This window comes from Penicillium expansum (genome assembly GCF_000769745.1).
Source record: "Penicillium expansum strain MD-8 chromosome Unknown contig58, whole genome shotgun sequence".
Classification (NCBI taxonomy): domain Eukaryota; kingdom Fungi; phylum Ascomycota; class Eurotiomycetes; order Eurotiales; family Aspergillaceae; genus Penicillium; species Penicillium expansum.
The window spans coordinates 111537-136814 of NW_015971292.1; the positions used below are offsets into that span (position 1 = coordinate 111537).

General features: G+C 50.4%; 5 protein-coding genes across 5 annotated transcripts; 3 read left to right on the forward strand and 2 right to left on the reverse strand.

The window, feature by feature from the left end:
• Positions 1 to 22: 22 nt before the first annotated feature.
• PEX2_021620 (AAA family ATPase midasin) lies at positions 23 to 14785 on the reverse strand (the record flags this gene model as incomplete). Its single annotated transcript, XM_016739437.1, has 1 exon — positions 23 to 14785. One exon carries the CDS (start codon positions 14783 to 14785, stop codon positions 23 to 25), a length of 14763 nt encoding a protein of 4920 aa, XP_016599347.1.
• Positions 14786 to 15040: 255 nt separating this feature from the next.
• On the forward strand, positions 15041 to 19010 carry PEX2_021630 (CTD kinase subunit gamma Ctk3, C-terminal; the record flags this gene model as incomplete). The annotated part of the gene is made up of 9 exons (XM_016739438.1): positions 15041 to 15171; positions 15227 to 15756; positions 15815 to 15918; positions 15969 to 16121; positions 16172 to 16286; positions 16336 to 16427; positions 16477 to 17929; positions 18170 to 18375; positions 18429 to 19010. The coding sequence occupies 9 exons, from the start codon at positions 15041 to 15043 to the stop codon at positions 19008 to 19010; spliced, it is 3366 nt and encodes a 1121-aa protein (XP_016599348.1).
• Positions 19011 to 19929: 919 nt separating this feature from the next.
• Positions 19930 to 20986, forward strand: PEX2_021640 (uncharacterized protein; the record flags this gene model as incomplete). The annotated part of the gene is made up of 2 exons (XM_016739439.1): positions 19930 to 20426; positions 20482 to 20986. The coding sequence occupies 2 exons, from the start codon at positions 19930 to 19932 to the stop codon at positions 20984 to 20986; spliced, it is 1002 nt and encodes a 333-aa protein (XP_016599349.1).
• Positions 20987 to 21626: 640 nt separating this feature from the next.
• On the forward strand, positions 21627 to 23252 carry PEX2_021650 (YagE family protein; the record flags this gene model as incomplete). Its single annotated transcript, XM_016739440.1, has 2 exons — positions 21627 to 23121; positions 23176 to 23252. The coding sequence occupies 2 exons, from the start codon at positions 21627 to 21629 to the stop codon at positions 23250 to 23252; spliced, it is 1572 nt and encodes a 523-aa protein (XP_016599350.1).
• A 1103-nt stretch (positions 23253 to 24355) lies between these two features.
• Positions 24356 to 25151, reverse strand: PEX2_021660 (uncharacterized protein; the record flags this gene model as incomplete). Its single annotated transcript, XM_016739441.1, has 2 exons — positions 24356 to 24658; positions 24792 to 25151. The coding sequence occupies 2 exons, from the start codon at positions 25149 to 25151 to the stop codon at positions 24356 to 24358; spliced, it is 663 nt and encodes a 220-aa protein (XP_016599351.1).
• Positions 25152 to 25278: the final 127 nt, after the last annotated feature.

Genomic DNA, 25278 nt, shown 5'->3' on the forward strand with positions numbered 1-25278 from the left:
TCCTTTTAAATTTTTGGGAGCATCAAGACGACACATCCACAACTTCTGCGAACCACTGCTTAAGTGCAGTAGCCAAAACAGAGGGCAACTCCCTCACATCACGAACAACAAGGTAGTATGGGAAGGGGAAGTCCTCGAGGTATCGCTTCATCTTGAGCTTCATCTCACCGCCAGAACTAGGATCGGCCTCGAAGCTAGCCTGCGAGAGGTCAAGGATAGAGCTACCCTTGACAGCATCGACGATAATAAAGACGACCATGATGCGCTCTTCAAGCGCCTGTCTGACAAGACGGCGAATAGTATCATGGTCTTCACAGATACCATCAGAGATAATCAACTGAAGCTGCCAGAGATCGGCAGAGCCAGAGCCAGGCGAGCGCTTCCAGCGAGCCTCGCGGAAGAGAGCAATAGAGTCGGCGATCAGCTTGCGCACATTAGTACCAGTTTGTTGGTAGCTGAAGTGCTGGAAGACCTGGGAGCCGGCCTCGGAGGAGAAGGGCTTCCCGAACTCGTGGGCGACACGAACATGGTCTTCGTTACCAAAGCCAAGGACGCACAGATCGCCAGCTTCCAGCATGCTCAGACTCTTCGCAACAAGGGCGAGGGTTTCGAAGGCGAGCTGGCCACTGCCACTTTCCAGCATGGACTTGCTGTCATCGACAGCCAGCATGATCTGGTAGTTGCGCTTTGAGGGGATAGAGCGGCGCATCCAGATCTTGTCGCGCTTGTACTGGGATGCGATGTAGGGGATGATACGCTTGATGTTAAGCCGCTTTCCGGTGCGGAAATCACCGCGGAGCTTGGTGGCCATTGTGGGGGCGAGGATGAGGCGCAGTTGCTCGGTCAGGGAGAGGGAGAGATCGTTTGTGGCGGACTCGTAGTGCGACCAGAGGCGGCGGGCTTCGTCTTGTGGGGTCAATGGGGGAAGTGAAGAGGAAAGGTGGATCGCTGCGAGTTGCGAGTCGACTTCGTCGAGCTCCTCGTCCACTTCTTCAGTGCCCTGTGCTCCGTCTGCGCGATCGTGGGATGATTGACCGCCAGGAATGAAGGCGCCGGCAGACTCGCCATCAGTGGGAACGGTCTCGCGGTCGATTTGCATTTCATCCTCAAGCTGGTTGTCCACGGCATCTTGCTGCTCGTCCGACACGTCTGGGAGGACATCGTTCTCACCGGGCTTGATGTCGGACTCCACACCCTTGCTTTGGTCGAGGGCTTGAGTTTGATCGTCGTTTGCTTGTCCAAGGGCCTGGGTGTCTGCGGCATCTTCGTCATCCTTGAGGTGCTCGAAGTCCGCATCGGCCATATCGGTGTCCTGCGGCATAGGCTGGGATTCCTCCTCCTGTTGGGACGGATTGAGGATCTCCTTTTGTCGTCGGTGCCATTGCTCGAGGATGTCACCGAGCTTCTTGAATGCCTGCATCTGAGGTTCATCTGGACCGTGATCTTCGCCACCAGCAGCGTCTCGGCTAGGCTGGCTCTCCTCGCTATCCTTGGCAGCACCTGTCTGTTGGTCGACGTTGGCACTGGGATCAGTCGAGCCGCTCTCCTGCTGAGCGTCACCTGAGGCACCCTTTTCTTCATTTTGGTCTTGCTCGGCTCCGAGGCCACCAGTGACAGCTTCACTGGGAGCGACGTTGTCACCTGCGGCATCATTCTCATCACGCTGGGCGAGGAAGTCGTCCTGCTCAGGCTCCTCGGGATCTTCTCCACCAGCTTCCTCTTCCTCCTCTTCTCCGGCTTCGCCTTCATTGGTTTCCTCCGCATCATCGGCCATCTCTTCATCTTCCTCACCTGGCACTTGATCCTCTGGGGCTGCCTCGGCGTCTTCTTCGCCGGCATTATCATCGGCGTCTTCGACCTTGCCTTCTTCCTCCGGAGCAGGGCCGAAATCGTCATCCATATCATCCATATCGTCATCCTCGCCATTGTCGTCCTTGCCTTCACCATCATCAAGCTGCATTTCCTCAGGAAGTTCAAGTGTTTCTTCTTCCTTCGCTTGAGGATCGGTGACGTCCATTTCTTCACGGCCAACTGCCTCGCCCTCGTCTTCGGGGGCCTCCTCATCTTCTGTTTCTTCTTCCTCCTCCTCTCCTTCCTTTTGCTTTTCTTCGCTCTTTTCGCCATCCTTGTCACCCTTCTCTTCCTGAGCGGCAGCTTGTTGCTCGGCCTCTGATTGGCCCTTTCCTTCTTCGTTCTCAGTATCCTTCTGCTGCTCATCATTACCACCGTCCCAGAGCTTTTCGTCCACAGCACCTGGGTCAAGGTCATCAACGCTTCCTGTCTCTTCATCGATATCGTCATCTCCTTCGTCGGCACTGTCGTCGTTCTCCTCCTCCTCATCCTTGCGATCCTCGGCATCGCCTTCCAAATCTTCCTGATCCATGTTGACGGCGTCCTTAGAATCATCCATCTCATCGTCCCCATCCTCTTTCTTGTTCTCTTGTTGCGCCAACTCAGTCAGATCTTCGTCATCTCCAATATCTTTGCTGATATCTTCCGCGCCTTCGCCTTCACCGAGACCTGTTCCGCTTTCCATCTGTCCTTCCTTGCCTTGATCTTGGGATGCTTCCGCAGGACTACAGAAGCCTTCGGAGGCGACCTGCTTGAAGGTCTTGGTCAGGATGTAGGATGTCTTACAGATCTCGCGATGAACAGCGATGAAGCGATCAGCCAGATCCCGGCAGATTTGGTAGTATCTGTTGGCGATAGGCAGGATACTGGTGATCAGTGCGGCAGCAACAGAGAGGCCAGCAGCGGAGTGATCTTGCAGGTGGTGCAATTGATCTAGGACCTTCTCCAATGCGGTGGTGACCTCGGTGAGACGGACGGCCTTAATGCCGCGAGAGAAGAACTCATCACTCCTCGACAGCAGTCCATCAAAGGTGATGGCAGAAGGCACATCCTTGAGATTCTGCAGGCCGATGAGCATTTTGTCAATGGCCGTTAGGAGGCTGCTATCGAAGGCTTGGATGGATAGGCTGTTCTCATCATTGACCTCAGGCAGAGCAGCGATGTTTGTGTTGACCCAAGGTGTGATCTGATCCAGCGCGAAGGAAAGATCAGGGCGAGACTGGCTCCATTGCTTTACGTCAGCAGCCAATTCATCGAGCGATGATCGTGTCTGCTGCGCGATCTCGTAGTTTGCGTTAGACGCAATTCCGGTGGGAAGCATGGGAAGGGCCTCGTGCGACTTGCGTAGGCTATCGAAGGATGCCTTTTTGGCACGGAGCTGTTCCACAATCTTGGATGCATCAATTCCTGAGAACTTGGAATGCACGCCGATGATCATTGCAGCCAGTCCAAGAATAGGAGCCAGCCAAGCCACGATTCTGGCCAGGTTAGTTCGCTCTTCCGATGCAGAAGCATGGTCTTGCGACAGAGAGTTCGAAGCCGCTGTCCAAAGGTTCTGCACCTTGTCAAGGGTAGACTTCAACTTGCCCAAGCCTGTGAGGGCAGGCGAAATGACACCTCTTTGGCGACGGACAGTGAAAATGAGATGCTCAATAGAACCCATGCTTCTGTGGACCTCGACATTGCTTAGCTCCTCAGAATAGTTGCGAGATGCTAGACGTGTCTTAGGCAGGAGATCCAGAAGTCTGTGGAAGTACCAGTCGGCACTCTGAACTGCAGTTGAGGTTGCAGCTCCAGCCTCAAAGGCGGCAGCAGTGGCGAGAACCTGCGGAACTGTTTCTTGTGTTTCGATCACGCTCGAGCCAGCATTACGTTTCACGCCCATCTCATAGAGCTGCTTGAGGGTCTCAGCATAGAGACGGCGTTTCTGGGACTTGAGGTGCTGGACGTCATCCTTGTTGTCTTTGTTCAGGACCTTGGGTGTCTTGGACTTGAATTCATTCATGCTTTCGATCACCGAGACAATGAAGCTGTCGAGGTCCTTCGCAATGTCGAATTCGGCTGGGATTGACGAATATAGGTTCATCATGTTGTTGGCTGTTCCATCCGGCTTCTGGAATCTGAGCGCTCGAGTGGACCACAGTTTCTTGTCATTTTGGCAAATAGCCATTGCTTCAGGGAACGTGGCAGTGGGGCGGACTGGCTCTACTTGGGACATTGAAGTGATCTCCTCGGTGCTTTCCGGAAGGCCTGCTTCAAGGATTGATTGAACCGGCTGTCCAAGGGCTGCACGGTACTTTCGAACCAGCTTGAATAGTTTAACATGCGACCTTCTAGCGCTTTCCCTCAAAGCCACGATATTGACATCTTTCCAACTTGCAAGCTGAATCTGCTCTTTGATATCCTTCTCAAGAACGGACCGCTTCTCCGTCAGATACTTGTCAACTCCAGGCTGGAAGGGTCCGTAGTGGTGGAGGAAGTTGTCCAAGGCAGAGACAAGCTTCTTGAGGCAGGGATAATCTGTGGTGAAAACTTCAAGCAGTGCTTGGAAGTTGGCAACAAGCTGTAGACGGCGAGCAAACTGGCCTGTAGTTGTAGACTTGAAGAATTGCTCCAGGGTCAAAACCAAGTTTTGCGTGTGTTCGGTCATGTCCTGTTCGCCTGCCTCGACCATCATGATGGGAGCACCGATGAGTGCTTCGTAGGCAATGAACCACCAAGCACTCACCTCGTCCTCGCATCGCTCTTTCTCGATGTCCAAGAGCTTGGCCCAGGTTGACAGCTCAAGACGGCGCCAGCTAATGAGAGTACTTGTAATCTCATCGTAGACAATAACAGCTGAATATTCTCTGCTAGCCACGGTCTGCCACTCATGTACGAATGAGTGAAGCTTTTCAACCTTGGTCATAAACTTGGCAACAGGTTCGGTGTGCTTGAACTGAAGGATTTCCACGCAGCATTGAATGACATCAGCAAGGACAGCATGTTCAGGCCAGGCGGTTTGGATTTGGGCGAAGCGGGCCTGAACAGAAAGCGCGAGAGCGACCAGCTTTCGTGCCTCTGCGAGATTCGAATCGGTGTAGAAGTTGTAATTCTTCTGTTTAATGTCGGCTCCCTCACCTATGGCATCATCGAGAAGCAGAAGAACTGCAGGAAGATGGGTTTGGGGCGACATCGGCGAGAATGAGGTCTTGTTATCAGACCAGATCGAGCCCAGAAGATGGCCTGATTGCTTAACAAAGGTAGTCAACGCAGTTCCACTGCGCTCATTCGAGACAATATTTGCATGAAGCGAAGCAAGCCGGAGAGCGATGCTCTTAGGATCAATGCGGCCAACACCATCGGTCATTTCTGTATCTTCAACTGATCCTTCATCAAATGTGGGGAATAGTGCGTGTAGCTCGGCTTCGTTGACTTCTTCTTCCTCTTCCCAGGATCCCTTGAAGCGGTACAATTCTCCTTTTTCAGCTTCCTGTTCCCGATCTTCTTCAAGCTTGGCCTTCCACAGTTGATGGAAATCAGCGAAAACACGGCGAATGATCTCTCGTCCAGCCTTTGTATCCAGGATTGTGGAATCCGCATCCTTGGCCGCCCAAAGGGCCGACAGTTCTTGAAGGCGCATTTCATTTGCATTCTTCAGAGTGCCAGGGGCCTTCTGGTCGTTTTGAGCAAGAACGGGGTGATGGATACCTCCTAAGAAGGGTGTTCGCTCGCTCAGAGACTGAATGTCAGGAATATCGCTAGACTGTTCCGGTTGGCTAGAGGCCAGGAATACACCAAGGTCCAAAAGCTGCAAGAAACGAACCACGGGCACTGTGATATCATCATAAGATCTGTAGTGAGTGCTGAGACGACTGCTCAATTGTTTGATGTTATTGCGCAGAAGCTGGATCATATCTTGAGACTGTGCAGATTCGGCAGAGCGGACCATTTGCTCAGGATCTCTCTTCAGGACAGAGTTGATCAAGTTGACGAATTCACCCTGCAGGAGACTAAGTTGTGACTGCTGAGGCCGGTTGACCAGTGAAGGAGGCGGAGCAGAACCCAGATCACGAATCTCGTTGTGCAAAAGCTCAGACCGGAGGTTGGAAACCTGGCTGGTGAAAGACTTCTCAAAGGCAAGAATTGCCGCAGACTTGGCGGTATATTCTTCCAGACGTTGAGAGTGGCGTTTACGCTGAACAACGAGACCGAGAGAAGGGTCAAATGTCTTGTCGGGCACAAATAGACGCAGCAGAATGACTGACAGCTGTACTGCTGCCAGTCCAGTGGTTCGAATGCTCTGGTCCTGGCTTGATGGCTGCAATCGTAGGGACGAAATCAGAGTTGGTAGAGCCTCCTCAGCGAGGGGTTTAAGGAAGTGAGCATTTGGCAAGCTTTGGTCCAGTTCAACCTTAATAGGTGGCTGTTCAACGCAAAGATCACCATTTTGGATTGCCTGCAGAACCGAGATGAGATGCTCGGCAGAGCGAGGCTCAAAGAACTCCCGATGGCAAGCCACCAGCTCGGCTGTGAGCTTGGCGATAGTACGTCTGAGCTCCATGGACTGGTCTGTCGTGATCTGTTGACTGCTCAAGGTAATAGCCTTGGAGAGAGCTTTTTTCTCTGCCTCAAGCATGTCCATCTGTCCCAATTTTGTATTGCCGATAGCTGTCAGCCTATCCAATAGGGACAGAGAGACAATGCCACCAGTAGCAAGCGCAGACTCAGATTTGCTTGAAGAGCCTGCAAACAGCGAGATTCTATGAAGAATATTTGGCACTTCGCTCTGGAAATTTGATGCATCCAACGGACGAGCCGTACGACCAGCAAGAAGTGGCACGACTGTCTGAATGACGGTATCATTGACTGGGTTCCGGAAGAATGAGGAGATGTCATGGTACTGGCAAAGAGCTTCGAAATCGTTGGCAAAGTATGGATACTCGGTTGACTCCGAGCGTCTAACTGCATGAGACAGCTCAGCCACGGTTTCTTTGATGCCTTGGACAAGTACATCACCATCAGCGCCATCCAGAAGGATGAATCGCTGGGCATCAATCAATGAATCGCGTACACGACTCAATTGAGACAACTCAACGCGGGTTTGCAAAGCCAAAGTTGTGAAGTCAAAAACCGTTGACTCCAACTCGGTCAGAGAATCCAACTTGTCTTGAGAGATAGGAGTCACATGTCTCCAAGAATCCCAGATTATTTGCATGCTAAGACCGGTAGTCAAAGTCCAGCCCTCCTGGAACCGATCCAGAGCTTGTGACAAAGCGACTTGAAGTGGTTTGAGAAGAGGCGACGAGTCGAGCAACGACCCACAAATCTTCCGGCCCATCTGGAGGTAGACTTGGAATTCTCCTTCGTCAACCTGGCTCACCTCTGTGGCTCTGTAGATATCCCAGCATAGACAGATCACAGTCCGAAGGGCTGCGATTATGACAGGGCCTTGGAGAGAGATTTGATCCAACGACTGAATGTAATCATACAGAGCCTGGCCACAATCAGACAAGAACGCAGCAACAGGTTGCGTCGTGTCTTTCATCAACGCAGGGATCCGCTCAGATGCCAATGACCGCTCCAAACGTGTCATCTGGCTAGGCTTGAGCTCTTTGGCAGATAGGTCGGCTTGAATCAAACCTTCCCTGAGGCGGTGAATATCAAGTCTCAACTCCTGGAGATAAGCCAAGACAACCAAACTAGACCGGAAATCACTGGTTCCTGCGATGGCGATCAGAGGCTCGTTTATGAGAGGGTGAAGAGGCTGCAGCATTCCTCGGAGACCAAGGCGGGCTCCCCCAAGCACAATCTCGCCGCTGGCGACGTCAAGCGGCTTCCATTGGTTGTTGTCATGGAATAGGGAGGCATAGCGCTGCAAAACACTGGATGACTTCTCTTCTCCGTTTTTCTCGGAATTGATAGCCACACGGTTGCTTGGCGACTGTTGAAGGTAGGCCAGATCCGCTGGTGAAAGGTGATCCAAGCACACCTCGAGAGCGTCTTCAAAGGCAGACGAAGGCAAGGAGGTATCCAGGTTCCAAATATGGCGAAGTCGATAGAGGAACGATTCACAGGTGTAAGATGGGCCTATCGTAGGTTGGATGTCTTGCAACTCGCTAGGTAAGAAACAGATTTCGGTACAGCGGTTCCTCATGGCACGAGATAGCTCGCCATTGCGAGGGTCCATGGTCAAGAAGATCCTGAAGTTGGGGTGGGGCGTGATGACCTTGGCAGATCCATCTTCTGTCCGTTGCTCATTGAGAATGAGTGTGCCATTTGGCTCCGTCAAAGAATTCAATCGATCGAGGACGGAGGGGTTGCACAGGTTGGCATTGTCAAGGATAACCCAATTTCCATGTTGAACAGCCTGTGTTAGGACACCTTCTGTCCATTCAAATCCAACCTTCATTTTATCAGATTGTTGAATGGCATTCAACAAGTTCTGGGCTCTCTCAAGGAATTGCTGGTAGGCCGGGTCAGAAGAAGATTGGCAAAGGCTGGAAAGCGAGGGGATGACATTTTCCAGCGAGATATCTGCAGACTGGAAATGCTCGCAGATGTGGAGGGCAGAAATCACAACATCAGATACATCTCCTGAAGCAAAGCAGTGTATGAGCTGGTTTCGCAAGAACATCTCAATATCATGGACAAAGCCTGAAACCTCTCTGCGATGATCGATTTGTTCGAACCCGCCAATGAGATCCATGGTATCCGTGTCAGCACTCAGAGCCAGCTCAACAAGGTTTGCACCGTTAACCGCTGCCAACTTTCTGATGAGAGTAGTTTTACCACACCCAGCAGGACCAACTAGGATGCTCGGCCAGGAGTTATCGATACACAGGATGAGCGATTCAACCATGTGAAGATCCTTTGGTAGAATCCTCATGTTTGGCTCGGCCAAGCGCTGCAGCAGAGGGTCACGGGTCAAAATTCCCAAACCGACCTGCAAGTACTCAGGTGTGAGGTTGTGGAAGTAACTCTTCGAGCCAGTGTCGGAGTCTGTGAAGACACGGTCATAAATCTGAGAGACCACGGTACGATCCTCTTCACTTCTGAATCGCTGGCTGATAACGACATCAAGGAAGTGCTTAGTCTGGATTTGCAGGTTTCCTCGGTCGGCGAGTTGAAGCCATCGCTGGATATCACGCAAATTGACCTCCCAAGGCCCTCCAATAGCTCCCAGTCGACGATCTCGGGTTATCGCTTGGTTCAAGAGAGAAATGAAATCAACCAGTCTCTCGGTCTGCACAGAGGGACTGCCAGGGAAAAGCCTGGAACAGATTGTTTTCAAGTCATTATCAGTGAAGCTGTCTGCATAGACCACTGTGAATCGGTTGACGAAAGATGCAGGAAGACCCTTTCTGCCACCACCCTGGTGATGAGGGTTCTGAGCGGCAAAGAGAACAAAATCGGGATGTCTCTTGAATGTTTGGTCTAGCTCGGCAATGTAAACTTGCTGACGATGATCCAGACAAGAGTTGAGACCTTCAAGGACAGATTGCGAGGCCAGGTTCATTTCATCCAGCAGAACCCAGTCACCACGCTGCATGGCCCGTAGGAATGGCGCGTCGCGCCAAGTGAATTGCCCGACATCTCCCCCCTCCACCGGAACGTCTGAACCGAACAGATCTGTAAGATCTGTCTGTTCCGAAAGGTTGATTCGTGTGAGAGGTTTGCCGAGGGCTCTGGCCAGAGCCGTCACAAGTGTTGTCTTACCCACACCTGGGCTTCCTTCCATAAGAATAGGCTTCGAGGACTGCAATCCACGAGCAATTCTCACAGAGTTGGCAATTGTGGTTGGGGCATCCATTGTGAACTGAGGGTCGGGGTCAGCTGTGCCCGCCGTTGGGAGAGCGAATGGCCCGACGCGCAGAACGCCAGGTTCCGCGGAGACAGTGGTCGATTCCCAGTAGATCTTGGAAGCATCAACATTGAACAGTTCGCTCAGCTTGTCGAGGCATGACTTGCGGTTACCCTCGAGGTTGTTGAGGGAGATAGCAAGCATTGCAGCAGGATTGGCACCCAAGGTGTCGACAAATACCATTGCGGCACCTTGTACGATAGCGAATTCAGTGTCTGCGCTCTGACAGGTGTTGACAAAGTCAACCCAGGCAAGAAGGTCACGAATGGAGAGCGATGTGGCAGAGGTATTTTGGAAGGTTACTTTGAACCACTTGGCGAACTGCAGCATAGCCTTTGCCACGCTCTCCTCCTTCAAAGTCAATCTCTGTGAGAGAATTGGCAGGATATCCTCATCCTCAGACAGCTGAGGCGCCCAGATTTCTGTCATACGATTGCGAAGAGCAGCCGAAAGCTCACGTTTTCCGTAATCACCTCCAGGGTTCATAGTGGATAAGAATTGGAATCCACCATCTGCCACAACCATTGAATCAACGGGGCCCTTCTCAGCGAGAAGAATCGACCTAGCAGGTTCTAGAACACTGTTGAGTCTCTCAAGAACGGAGTCATCTGCGAGAGAAATTTCGTCAAGAAGGAAGAATTGACCGGTCTTCATGGCGGTGATCAGGCTTCCGTCGGACCATTCAAACAGGGCATTGCAACGAATAGCGTTCTTCTCAATCTTCTGCAAAAGAAGTTGGTCCTTGGCTTGACGCTGCTCCGCAGTCAATGCTGTGAACTCCTGCTTCAAGTCATCGAAAGACGCGCCGCTCAGCTGCCCGTGGAGGAGCATCTGAAGGTCATCCACAAGCTGTTTCTCGATTGCAGCCCGGTTTCGGATAGGCCGTTGAGCACCAATCAAGTCACCAGTTTCCAAATTCACATGAGCATTGACAATGAACAACTCACGTCGGAAAGCTTCAGCGACAGCCTGGCATAGCTGGGTTTTACCGCAACCGGTTTCTCCAACAAGAAGGACCGGCTCGTTGTTCTTGAGGGCCTTCGAAACGAGAACGAATAGACGTCTCATGGCTTTGGTCCACACAATACCGGCTGGAAGCTCGCTCATCTCGGGAGCATTCTTTTCCAGCTCTGCAGAGCTATACAAAGTATCCTCATCCAATTTCACCTTCATCACTTCTTCAATCACGGCCTTGACGGCGGCTTTCTCTTGGGGATTGCGAACACGTTCGCCGAGAAGCATATAACCGTTAACTGCTAGCTGCTCGCGATCATCGGCATCACGAAGAGCCCATCGGAAAAGATCACGCAGAGTGGCAAAACTGTTCTTTTGCTCGAAGAGTCGATTAGACTGGCGCAACAAGGACAATTTGCGGTAGACAGCAACAATCCGCGTACAGAATGAGGGGGCGATCTGAGAACGTTCCTTCAGAATAAATTCCAGCTCGCTTTCTGGAATATCATCGAAGTGCAGCTCGAGGAAACGGTTCCTGAAGGCACGGGACAGGACCTTTCGGCCACCGTACAGACCAGCGGGATTTTGCGTGGCGAACAGCATGAAGTTAGGGTGAGGGTGAACAACTTCTTGAGTCTCGGGGATGAAAAGCTCGCGGTTATCATCGAGGAGTCGATTAAGGGCTTCAAGAACATCAGAAGGTGCTAGATTCAGCTCATCCAGCACAATCCAATAACCGTTCCGCAGTGCCTCAACCAACACACCCTCTTGATAACGCAGGCTTCCATCATCCGAGGAGATGTAAGACCCCAGGTACTCTTGCAGATCCGTATGCTCGTGGTTGTTGATTCGTACAAATTTGTTTCCAGACACCTTTGCCAGATACTCGATCATACTTGTCTTTCCGGCTGATGTTGGACCTTGGAGCAAGACGGGGAATCGCCGGGTTGAACTGGCCCGGACCAAGTTCTTGAGATTCTTCTCAATGAATGGGGTGATAATGTAGTGGGGTTGCTCCTCCGGAACCATAGGGCCGCGGCGCATCCAGTAATGCTTGAATTGCACATAATCATTGCCATCTGTTGGTGGGCGAGGGGTCTGTCCAAGCAGAGACCTGGCGTTCTTGGCGTTTCCGAATATATGAAGCTCAGCCAGAGGAATCAAAGCTTGTTCGGAGACCAAGCTCAGCACGGTCAAGAAACTCATACTGAAACCCTCAAACATTGCCCTACGTAGCCCATAGACATGTGCGTGGTCGATGACATAGATCAAAGCACGCACGAGAGTACGGATACTAAAATGGGGTCGCTGCCCAGCTCCGTCGGTAAGCTTGTTCTCGTTGCTGAGCTTCTTGGTCACCATGTAAAGCTGTGCGAGATCTGGCACAGCACGCTGGTCACTGATTGTCAAATCACCGAGGTATTTCTGAATCAAAGCCAATAAATCATCCAAGTCGCTGTCGGGCGAGTGCACATAGAATTCAGTGAACCGAGAACGCAGACCTGGGGGTAGATCTCTCTTTCCAGCATCTGTGGCAGGGTTCATAGCACCGAAAATACGGAATTCCGGGTGGCCGAAAACTCTCTCAACATCACCAGCCTCGGAGAGAAGAACGGATGGCGTCCCCTCACTGCCATGGTGCAGAAGACTGGCAATATTCTCAAGAGTATCAGGGGAAGCCAAGTTCACTTCATCCAGGAGAACCCATTCGCCGTTTCGAAGAGCTCTCACAATCTTACCTTGGACAAAGGCAAAGGCAAACTTAGCATCACCTTGTGAGACCTGAGCCTCAAAATCTCCGAGCTGGGTCGCGAAGCTCTCCCATCTTTGCCGCAAGTGCTGGTACTTGGGAGAATCCAACTTCCGCTTTTTGGCTGGCTGCTCATCGCCATTCTCGGCTGCGGCATTCGGGGGGTTGAACACGCCATTTGCAAGACGAACGGCTTCATGCCACAAGGTCACCAATCGTACCCAATTGGAAGATGCGGCACTCTTCGAAATCGAGGACAAGAACTTCTGGTTCTTTTTGGCGGAGAAAGTCAGTTCAAAGAGCTGGGTGAATTCATCCAGCATTGGAACTGCCATCGTACGGATGTTGACGGGCTTGAAACCACCCAGCAGATCAGTGCTTTCACTCTGCTGTGACAAATTCACTACTGTGAGTTTCTGGCGCATCAAAGATGCAAGATGCTGGATGACTGTGGTCTTTCCAATACCAGTTTCTCCCACTAGTAAAACGGGTTCTGCCATTTGGATTGAGGCAGCTACCTGTTCCATGAGGGTCAACGCCGCTCGAGTGGGAGCAAATCGTGAAGCTGCTGCGGCAAGCTTTAATGCAGATCCACTTGGTACCTTAATCTTGTTGCAGATTTCTCTGCCAAGGACAAGGCTGTTGTTCTTGTCAGTATAAGAGGGAGTACGTTCATTGAGACAGTATTGGGCTCGCTGGGGAGAGATCTGAAGTGCTTCGGCCACAACGGCGGCGAGATTGTTCTGCATTGACTTCTCAGGCAGATATTTGAGGAACACGTCAACAATGTCGAGGAATATTTCATCCTCGGTACCTTCTGACGTGGGCTCATAGCCAGTCTTCGCACCCATGCGGTGTAGACGATTGTGCAGACGGCTACACAACTTGATCAAATCGCGGAAGCCCGGGGTACGACCTTGAGAGCCCTTGATTGCAAGGCTTCCATGGAATGCAGAGCATACTCGTCCATATACGTTCATGAGAGTTGGCACACGAGACTCCAGCAGGGAGAACTTCTGCAGGATGACATCACGCATCTCATCCACGGGAAGAGATTTGACTTGCACTCTCTCCCAAAGTCTGCTTCCAAGCATTGAAGTGCTCGGTGCGATCTCCTCGCCGGCAATGTTGTACGATGACTTCATGGTTGCGATAATTTTGAAGCCCTCGGCACACTTGATTCGCTCCCTTCGGCTTGGGATGGTGAGTTCCCCCCTCTCAATGATCGGGAGAATGAGGCCCATTACTTCAGATGGCGCACGATCAAGATCTTCGATCAACACCCAACGACCTTCGCGTGCAGCCTTGGTCAATACACCGGGCTGCCAAGAGAAGGATCCGGAGGCAGATGAAGTGGCGTACATTCCAAGCAGACTCTTTGCATCTGTCTGCTCGTTCAGGTGAAGCGTGACCATAGTTTCAGCTTGGCCCATCGTGGCAGCAATGTCATTAATCAAAGAGGTCTTCCCGGAGTTGGGCAAACCGACCAGCAGGATGGGTTTGGACCCGAGTAATGACCCTGCAATCCGGCGCAGGTTCTCAACTGTGGTCGAGGTCTTGACAACAGACGAAGGAGCCGGGGGTGTATCTTTCAACCTGGGAATCAAAACTCCGCAAATCTCTGCGGTCTTGGTTGTGAAAGACTCCCGTGTCCTCTCGATCAACGCCAAAGTGCTGGTTTCCGTCCTGGAAGACCTCTCGGTCCGGATAATTCTTCCAAGAGTCTCCCATCGCCGTTCTTCCCACAATCCTAGCACACGGTAATCGATCAGAGTGCCCTCCCACTCTCCTTCTACAGGTTCAGTCCCAGTGTTGACGCGGACCATCTTTTCGGTTGCCGCATCCGCTGCGTGCATATATAAGGCAAAGCATCGTACAGCAAGGTATCGTGTTACTCGGTCTTGGGATTGGAAGAGGGACTGAAGTTGGAGCGGTGAAACGATAGGAGAGAAGGTTTCAAGATCAAACGAAAGAAGTCGGAAGAGGGCGAGGAGTAGAAGTCTAATGCTAGGTTGATCCAACTGTAGCAGTGTTAATTCCTTTGATACGGCCAAAGCCGCCAAAGGTCCAGTCTGTGATGAGGCATATTGACTGGCAAGCGACCGCAGATGCGGCGCAAATGGTAAAATCTGCGCGAATGCCGCTAATACATGAATGTAGTCGGCATGTAAATCCGATTGAAGCCACCGAGCTGCAAGATCGACAAAAATCGGTTCGTAGAGTCGAAAAATGCTCTCCGTAAATTCGTTGTTTAATGCGCCAAGCGCAAGCGCGTGGAGGTGTTGAGTCCCCGATGCAGTCCGAATGAAAGTCGAGATTCCACTCGGAAGCTGCTCGAGCAGTTCGGACTCAGTAAGAGTCCTCTCATAGACCGGCCTCCGATCCATGTTTAATCCGGTCGTAAGAGAAACTGTGAAGTTTGAAATAAGAGAAGAAATCCCGCTTCATCGGCTTTCGCTCCAACTTTTTTTTCTTTCTGCCGCCTGTGGCGCAGCCCCGCCTAGATTCAGATCACACCGCTCTCTATCGCGGAGCTTGCGCCACACTTGCGCGTCCGACAAAGCTGTTCTTGAAACAAGGCCGTTTTTACGAGGAGATGCTAATTTCGCGATATCGTGGTTCATTTATGTTGCACGATGCCAATGAGTGGTCAGGGCTCGGGTGGTGAGGGCCAATCCGGGACGCATCTAAGAGCTGATGAGGACAACCTTCAGCCTCAAGAAGTGAATCAGCCTCAAGAAGTGAATCGGGAAGCCGAGGGGTTACATGAACCGTATGCCTTGGAGACTCTACCTTTCGTTATGGTACTAATCAGATTCTTCATTTAGGATCTCCTTCAAGCGAAAACAAAAACAACGATCACGGTTCAGTTTGTCTAGCCTTCTCTCCCCTCGCGCCGGCGGATTGGATACTGGCTTTGGCTCTCCAGCGCCCCAAGGTGGTCAGAACGGTGATGCGTCGCCGCTCGATCCTTACGCGCCGATAGGATTTAATAGCGGTGCTGAAGCATCAAAAGATGGTGCGCCGTTGGACTGGTATGTGGAAGGCCCGGGACGACGTGTGGGTTACGACGACTTCACCGCTATCGATTGGATCTACGAGTATACCAAGGAGCGGCAAAGGAAACGGCTTCTTTACTCGAGTGGACAGGGTCTATTAGGCCATGCTCGTCGGCTCCTTGACGCAAGCAATGTCTGGTTGGTGTTGATTGCGACAGGCATTGCTGTAGGAATAATCGCAGCTTCTATCGATATTGCAACGGATTGGCTAGGTGATCTGAAGTCCGGATATTGCAAAAATGGAAGTGGAGGTGGCAAGTTCTATCTAAACAAAAGCTTTTGCTGCTGGGGTCTCGATGGTAAGCCGATGGCGTCAAATCTCTATGAGTTTCACTGCTGAATTTGGACTTGGTATAGATCACTCTAAATGTCTAGACTGGACACCTTGGGGGAATGCATTAGGAGCGAACTCCAGTGGAGCAACATATACGATTGGCTACGTCTTCTATGTTGTATTTTCGGTAATGATATCTCTGTCTCTTACCTTTAGGGCTCTATTGACAATATCTAGGTTTTCTTTGCTGCGTGTGCTTGCTTCCTGGTGCGAAACTATGCCGTTTATGCTCGACACAGTGGAATCCCCGAGATCAAAACGATCCTCGGTGGGACTGTCATCCGACATTTCATGGGGCCATGGACGCTTGCCATTAAATCACTGGGCCTAGTGAGTCAAGCTTCTTCGTGTGAGAACGCATATTTGCTAACAACGATCAGTGTCTCTCTGTTGCATCCGGTCTATGGCTAGGTAAAGAAGGCCCACTTGTGCATGTTGCATGCTGCTGCGCAAATATCCTGATGAAACCTTTCGAAAGCCTGAGAGGTAATGAAGGTATGTTATTAACTTTCCTTCTCTCTCCACACGTTTACTTACTTTACAGCACGCAAACGAGAGGTTCTTTCTGCGGCGGCGGCCGCGGGTATCTCAGTCGCATTCGGGGCACCCATCGGAGGTGTTCTGTTTAGTTTGGAGGTATGAGCTGTTCTCAATCTCGTGCTATTTACTTTGCTGATTTTCTCAGCAACTGTCATATTATTTCCCCGACAAGACAATGTGGCAAAGCTTTGTCTGTGCTATGGTCGCAGCTGTTACTTTGCAAGCCTTGAATCCATTCCGAACAGGCAAAATTGTGCTGTATCAAGTCACCTACACTCGAGGCTGGCACCGCTTCGAGATTATCCCATTTATTATTCTCGGTATCATTGGCGGTCTCTATGGTGCATTCCTCATCCGCCTGAATACAAGAATCACCAAGTGGAGGCGAGCTCGAACTTCATCTCGGCCAATTATCGAAGTGGTTGTCGTGGCTCTCATTACTGCTTTGGTCAACTATCCAAATCATTTCATGCGAGCTCAGAACTCGGAGCTTGTTCAGTCGCTGTTCTCCGAGTGCAACAGTGTGACTTATGATCGATTTGGTCTCTGCGCCACAGGATCTGCCTCAGTCGGCGTGGCAATCTACCTGGTCGTAGCTGCCTTATTGGCCTTTTTCTTGGCTTCCTTGACATTTGGACTTGAAATTCCTGCAGGTATTATCCTTCCTTCGGTCGCTATCGGTGCTCTTTACGGGCGTGCTCTAGGCATTATAGTCCGCTTGTGGCAAGAATCTTATCCGAAAGCATTCCTGTTTGTCAAATGCGAGCCCGACATTCCATGTGTCACGCCTGGCTTATACGCAATTATCGGGGCGGCTGCTGCTCTTGGCGGTGCTACTCGCATGACGTTGTCAATCGTCGTTATCATGTTCGAATTGACTGGCGCGTTGACATATGTGATCCCGATCATGATTGCCGTGATGTTGTCCAAGTGGTGTGGTGACATCTTTGGAAAACGAGGTATCTACGAGTCCTGGATTCGACTAAACGAGTATCCTTTCCTCGACCATCGCGATGACACCACTCCGCCAGACGTATCCGCCCACCGGGTCATGACAACCGTGGACGACATCAGCATCATTACTGCCACCGGTCATACTATTGCCTCGATCCGCAGCCTCTTAGCTAACACTACATATCGCGGGTTTCCCGTAGTCTCAGACACCTCGAGTCCCATCCTACTAGGCTACATCACTCGCAATGAGCTTTCTTTTGCCCTGAAATACTCAACCTCCCCTACCACCCGCAACCTCTCCGATGAGACACAGGTCTTCTTTTCACATCAACCCTTTGCGGACCCTATCGATACACTTGATCTACGACCTTGGATGGACCAAACACCGATGACCTTGAACAGCAACATCACTTTTTTGATTGTTTTGCGAATGTTCCAACGCCTTGGCTTGCGTTATGTGTTGTTTGCCAATAAGGGCATTCTACAAGGACTACTGACTAAGAAAGATGTCTGGTCGGTGTTGAATGGCGTGGAGTTTCGCCGAGAAGAAGCCCTTCGAGACAATGAATTCCAGGATTTTGAAAATAGTAATGAGGCTGAAGAGGTTGGTTTGCTTGATGGGAATGATACATCCAGTCTTGGTAGTTCGTTGAGGCGGGATTCTCTTTGATAATTTTTGCTACCATCTTGCTCTCTATATTCCATTTATGTTACAATATTCACGGATGTCCACTGCAAGTAAATGCCAGAGAAGTTATTACATTACATGTGTGTGCGGAGTATGTTGTAGCTTATTGAAATAAAATTGTGGCTTTGCTCCACCGCCCTGTCCAGCCCCACATCTTTCTGTCGATTTTTAAACCTGACCGCCCTCATGTTTACAGCTACCGATCTTCCTGCCCTCAAGAAAGCCAAAAGAACGGAAGATAAAATGATGATCGATCCTTTCGAGGTGCGCATGCGCTTCACTACGCAGCTGCAGCACCTTAGTGCAGCTGTCACATCATCGCAGAAGGCCGCCCATTATGCATTGAAGTACCGTGACCTCGATGAGGATCTTCACTCATGCATCCTGGAGCAGCTTGAGCGGGTAAGAGTTCCAATTTCCATTGTGTTGATTCATTCTGACCTTTTGTGCGGTAGAACAACATGAACAATCGTGCGAACATCATGTACTTTATTGAACACCTCTGCGAAATGGCCATCAAGGAAAACTACCTCCCATACGTCCGCATGATGCAGCGAGACATCCTGCGCGTGGTCGACTCAGTCGTTCCCCCCGATGGCACCGGTGCAGCCAATGTCAAGCACGTCCGCCACGTCCTTAACGGTCTCCAGACGAAGGAAGTCCTCAGCGCCGAAACTGTGGCCGAGATCGATGCCGCTCTAAAAGACCGCGATTCCCACCCTTCGCACCTGGACCTTGAACAAGATGAAGGCACTGAGGGGGGCAGCAAGTCGAAGTCAGAGAAGCCCCAATTGCGACTTGACAAGAAGCAGATTGAGCAGCGCATCGAGGAGGACCGTGAGCGCAACAAGCGTCAGCGCGAGAGCATGTGGGCCATGACTGGCAACGATCTCGACGAATATAATCAGATGTGGGAGGAGCTCAGCCCCATTGGCGAGGATGACTTTATCAGGTCTCGTGAGGAAGCCCTGGAACGCGCCGAGTGTGTTCGTAAGCACGAGGAGTTCTATAAAAACCTATACGGTATCAAGGAGTAATGATTCGATGGGCATATTGCTTGTTATGCTTTGTATTATGGTTTCTAGGGTTTTATTTACGGTCTAGGCGTTCAACTCGGGACTCTGCAGCGTTCTGGTCTTTTATGGTGTCTATAGGCAGCGTGGTATCACTTGCATCTGGTTGCGCAATATTCAAGGGTCATGCCATATGACTGAATATTCAACTTTTTCAACTTTCAGTTTCCAAACTTACCATATTTATTTCGACTTGCCTTAGGGGGCTGAAGGTTTATTTTTGTTACATGTTTCATCCCGACTGGCTTGCCGTACAGTCAGTATATAGAGCTATACTTCATTGTATATAGGTGACTTGGCTCCGCAGCTAATGATCAGTGGCTCTATCATTCAAATTGCAGCAGGAAATACTAGACAAATTGTGTCTCATGTTGTAATCATAGGTTATATTTGCACAATGTATGCTTTTTTTTACCACTTTCACATACATCTAAAAAGACATCTAAACAGACCAACTATAAAGACAAATCAAGGGCACAAATGCCGCTGACTTTTTTTGTATACTTTAGATTTGACTTCAATGCTCGTATTGGAGACCGGCACAGCTTTTATATATTGCTAACCTTGTAGGACATATTTATTGTTTGCACCGGTATTTAGAGCTAGGGAATATTTCACAAGGTATAAATTTGATCCTCAATACCAGACAAAGAGAAATTAATTAATTTAAAATAAGATAGACGCTACTTTCTCACCAAGTGAAAGTGAAGTAGAGATGTAGATGCAGTGAAGTGATAGCGGAGAGTTGCTTATCGTCTCCGCTCTCGGGAAATCCTGATCGCCGAGAGATTTTTTAATTTTGCTTCACCTCTTGACCAACACACGAGGAACCGTTTCCCCCATTTGGGTTTATTGCTTTATTTCCCAATTTCCCTTTCAATCTATGTTTGCTCACTTGGTCACTGCTGCCAAGGGTTTATTTACGCGACAACCCGAAGAACAAGAGTTCCAATCCGCTGGTACCTCTGCCACCAATTCTAAGATGGCCACAGCTACCCGACGAGACGTTGCGCCTGGAATTGCGAGTGGAAAGCGCAAGGCACACTCAGCAAGCGCTAGCAAGAACGAGGATCAGCAGACTAAGCGGAGAAGAAGAAGCGACCCGAAGGCTACTGGGACCGATGAAGATGCTACAAAACCTACCCCAGCAGAGAAATCCAGCGTAATTGGGGATAAAGCACCTGCGGGCAAGAAGATTCGATTCGATAGCGAAGAGCCCGAACCAGTCGAAACACAACCGGAAGAAATCTCGGAAACACCAACCCAGGATGACGACGACGAAGATGATAGTGACGATGATGCGCCAGAGACCATTGATAACTCTGCCCAGCTATTGAAAATGAAGGAGCAGGCTAAGAAGCAAGAAGCAGCCAAGCAATTGTACGTGTGATTTTTCACTTTTCGTAAATTCAATTTTGACTGATGGTTTTTACAGAGAAGAGCAAGTGAAGAGAGAGAAGCGACGGAAACTCGATGAGCGTCGCAAGTTGCAAGCCAAATCAATTGTCAAGCCCAAGGAGGCTCCTACTGATGACATGCTTTCCGAGAGCACGGCTACTATCCAAGGTACAACTACCCAAGATGCACGACGAGCCGCTCTTCCTGCTTTGCTTCCCGATGACATTTTGAACGCCGAGTTCGCCATTCGCCCTCCCACACCCCCAGCTGAAGATCAATTCGCCATGCCGAAGAAGTCAAATAAGTTGCGATTCCTGGATAAGCAGGACAAGCTTCCCAAAGATATCAACATGGGGGATGTCTCTATCCGGGTGCTGGATGCGCCATCCTCAAAGAAGTCCTCAAAGCCTGTGCTGGCCCCTAAGATTTCCAAGGCCGGACGAAACCTCAAGAGTAGCATGCTTCAGAAGACCCGTACCACAGCCAAGGGCAATGGGCTCCGACAGAAGGCCGGTGGTCCTTCTGGATTTGTTCGTGGGTGAAATGGAAAACGTTGTACGGCCATTAAAAAAGCGAATTTTGTTCAGTGTCACATATCTTCAAATATAGCTGGAAGTCACATCTACGACCTGCCAGTTGTCAACGGAGGACATGCTCACTTGCATCGACCGATGTTCCTCTTGGGGGGTTTCGATACCCCATTGGCGCAAATCGAAAGTCGGTGTCGACTGGACATGCAACCAACCCCGCGTCTTACTGCAGCGATTTTGTGATCGGTCATTGAAAAAAAAAAAGGATTTTTGTCCAAGTGTTACTCGGGTTGCATGGTGTTCGGCGGGAGTAGAACCTGGTCTGCAATTCAACTTTGGGGGAGTTATGTATATAGCATTCAGTCAATTATGCCCAATAATGTCTGGCAATAAATTCATTCAAAAACAAGTATATAATAAATAAGAAACCCTCAATATAAAAGAAAATAAAGAGTCAAAACCGAAATGATACAAAAGCGCCAAGGACCGGACCCGGACAGATTCTCAGATTATTAAGGTGGGCATCTGCGAAAGCTTGGAAGCTTGCCAGCGTCCTCGACTTTTTTTCACATCACTCGTTGCTTTCTCTACCTCCAGTCCCATTCGCCAATGGCGTTTGTCGTCTAACTCTACACCTTTCATTCCTTTTGTCATGGCTCCTGACGCAGAGAATTCTCCTCTGCTGCCGCAGCATCAGAACTCGGCCTCCAATACGTCACCACGGGCAAACCGGGCGCCGCGGTCGGTATCCTTCAATCCGCTCACACAAATCAGCACCTATGGCAGCACAGCCTCTACATCCGATCCTACATTCCGGCCCTTGCAAGCAGGTTCACCTCCTGTGCAGAATGTCAACGCTCAGGGAGGCCAGCCCCGTCCTGGCAGCCAGCCCATGCTCTCAGCATTGAACAGCAAGCTTCGTCGTCGCAATAGCCATGGGGCTCCCTTCAACCCCATATCGAATGCACCACATGCAGCATCTAAGATTGGACCACAGCGAACAACCAAGAAAGCGCAGAAACTAAAACTGCTGCCGGACCCCGTCACGGAAGAGGAAGAGGGGTCCGATGGAGATTTCCCTCGGGATGTCTATTCACAAATCACTCGCATCAAGGACCCTGCCGCACGAAGCCATGCTGCACGACTGGGCAAAGCTGACCGCGATCGCATACCTCGAGTGACAGCTTATTGCACAGCCAATTCGTATCGACTCGAGGGCGTTATCAAGTTCCTCAAGTCGCGGAGCAAGACTCGCGGAGCCAACCCCAAACTCTACGATGAATGTGTCTACTCTCCCTTTGATTACCAGTACGAGGAAAAGCAGAACGCACGATTATTTCAAGATCCCAATGGCAATGGACACCATGAGAGGCGACCCAGTGAAAGGAGATACTCGGATAGTGCGGTGGAGGTTGAAGACAATAAGAAGACCAGAAGAGAGGACTTGATTGATCTGCACGATGAGCGCAGTCACTCAAATGATAACGAACAAGTAGTCGTCAAAGACACACCTGATATTGACATCACAATCCACACACCCGAGGTATTCCTCTTCGACTACGGAACAGTCGTAATATGGGGCATGACGCCCGCGCAAGAATCAAGATTCTTGTCCGATATTTCCAAATTTGCGACTTCCATATTGAGTCCCGATGACACGCAGATTGAGAACTTCAATTTCTACTATGCGCGCGAGTACCAGGCCAGGATCTACAACGACTTCATCTCTCTTCGCGATCCGCGCAACAACATGGTCAAGCTGGCGATCTCTCATGCTCTGGCTCAATCGGTCAAGACCTCGCTTTTCGAAGATCTTGTGTCAGAAACAATCACCGATACTGCACCGCTACCTGCCCAGATTGCGCAAACTGGTAGCGTCAATCTCACTCGTCGGCAAATCAATATGCAGATTGGAGAGCTCTTCATTCTCCGCATCAATATTCACTTGCAAGGATCTGTCCTCGATAGCCCGGAACTCTTCTGGGCAGAGCCGCAGTTGGAACCTGTCTACCAGGCAGTCCGAAGCTACCTGGAGATGGATCAACGCGTCGGTCTGCTGACGGAACGGTTGGATGTCATTGCGGATCTCCTTGCAGTTCTAAAGGATCAATTGACACATCGCCATGGCGAGTATCTTGAGTGGATTGGTAAGTTTCCCCGCAGTTATGATTTCTAAAAACGACCTATCTAATAAATATCAGTCATTGTCTTGATCGCCGCAGAGATTCTCGTGGCTGGAATCAACATTGTTGTCGATCTGTACGCTGGAGTGGACTAAGAGTGACAAAATGTACTCAACCAGTCCACGCTCGTCTCGACTACTTAATTGTGCTGCGAATACTAGTCCTTCATACTATGTATTACCAGCATACTACTTATGTGCTTTGCTATGCAATCTATCCCGATTCTACATTGTCAATCACACAACGAGCACAGCATGCCAGAGGCCAACACCTAACAGAACTCGCCCGATGACATTCCAACCGCATAGGGATTTCGAACTCACCCACCGCGTCTAATCTTCCTATGTGACCACCACCCCTGCTATTGTATCATCTTTCCAAACTCGTCATGTCTTCACCTGTACATGACAGAAGACATTCATACCCAGATAATCATATCCCGTTCTTGTTTCCAATGTATGCTGTCTTTTTTTTACTGGTATTGGAGTTGGCGTGGGTTCTTTCTTGGAGAAACAGCGTTGGGAATCTACACAGATGGTGTAGATCAAATCAAAATGCCCCTGACCTGATGCAGTCTTCCTTGCGGAATGACTCTGCAGACGCTTTCTTTCAAACGAAATCAAGTATACGTAGTCCGTACATCCTACCAACCCAACATAGTGCTATAAAGCTTACCAACTATCAAATAGACGCTAGAATCAAAGAGAGCCCCATTGAGCTGTGGCGCGAAACTCATAGCTCCCCGAAAACATAGAAACCCACCTTTTCCATTATCATCAACCTTCTCTCTCTTCTAGAGCATGGGGGGTAAAAACGTTCTAGTTTGTGAGAATGACTTTTTCATGTATAACCTTCGATAACGGAGTCTAGAGGAGCGGCATCAAAAAGATACAGGGAGGAGCCAGTTACTTCAACCATGCTTTTAGCATGAGATTTCTCAGATAAATTTCATATCAGACATAGACGCCAGGAGACCGTAGGATAGGTAGTGGAAAGACCCAAACAAGGCCCACCAAAAGTAACAAAAAATGGAAACCTAGAAAGTAGACCAGCACCGCATCCGAACCTGATGCATAAAACCCTCGAACAAAATGAAAAGAGCAGAACAGCCCTGGAGCAGATAGTCTTAGTCACGACTCTGCAAAGCCCAAAAAAGCAAAGAAAGAAACATGGCAAAAGCACAACCCAGCTACTGGGACTACTCAACCTTAGCCTGCTTAACCTCCTCCTTATCCACATCCATCGGCGTAGTCCCAGACTCAGGACCAGCCTCAGCAGCAGCAGGAGTCTGGTCAGCAGAGCCACCACTACCCGTCTGCACACGGAAGGAATGGGTAAGAGACTCCTGCGTCGGAGCCGGCGCGAGACGGGGCAGGGCTGCACCAGCCGGATCTGCAGATTCGGGATGTCCATCTTGAGCGGGGAGATCATCATCCTGCCCATCAATGCCGGGGGCGTTGGACTTGCGGGAGCGCTTAACGCGTAGGGGACGTTCCTCGGGCTATACAATATAAAAAACAAAACACGTTAGCTTGGACCCAGCAGACAAATAGATCAATCCAGAAAGAAGGGGATATAGTATAAAGTGTGCAATAGAAAGTCTGGACAAGATGGTGAATTGCATAGATACGTACTGTGCGCGGCTGCTCATCGGAGCTACCCTCGGTATCATCTTCCAGAAGCACGCCGGCTCCCCCCTGTGCGGGATTCATCATGGCCGCGGCGCGGGCACGCAGTTCCGGGTTTGCGGCGCCGGTCTTTGCCTCGTCGGCCATGCCGGTAACCTTCGTTAGACGCTCGAGAAGCATGCAGGTTTCCAGGCGCATTTTCTGGATGTATTGGGAGCCGCGGCGGTTGCGGGTGCGCATGATTTCATTTTCAGCTTCGACTTCTGCGAGACGCTTCTTCAGCGCTATGCATTTGCGCTTATAGGCGATCTCCACGCTTGGGGGGTTGGCTGGTGGGATGGAGGAGGGTTGGCGGGAGGCTTCCATTTTGGTGAAGAGGGAGGAGGTCGGTATTGGTGTGTGAATTGGCGTGTGAAGTGGTGTTTATGATACTGTATTGGGGACACAGTGGTATTTCGTTGGGATTCTTGGTTGGAGCTGACTTGAAGCACGA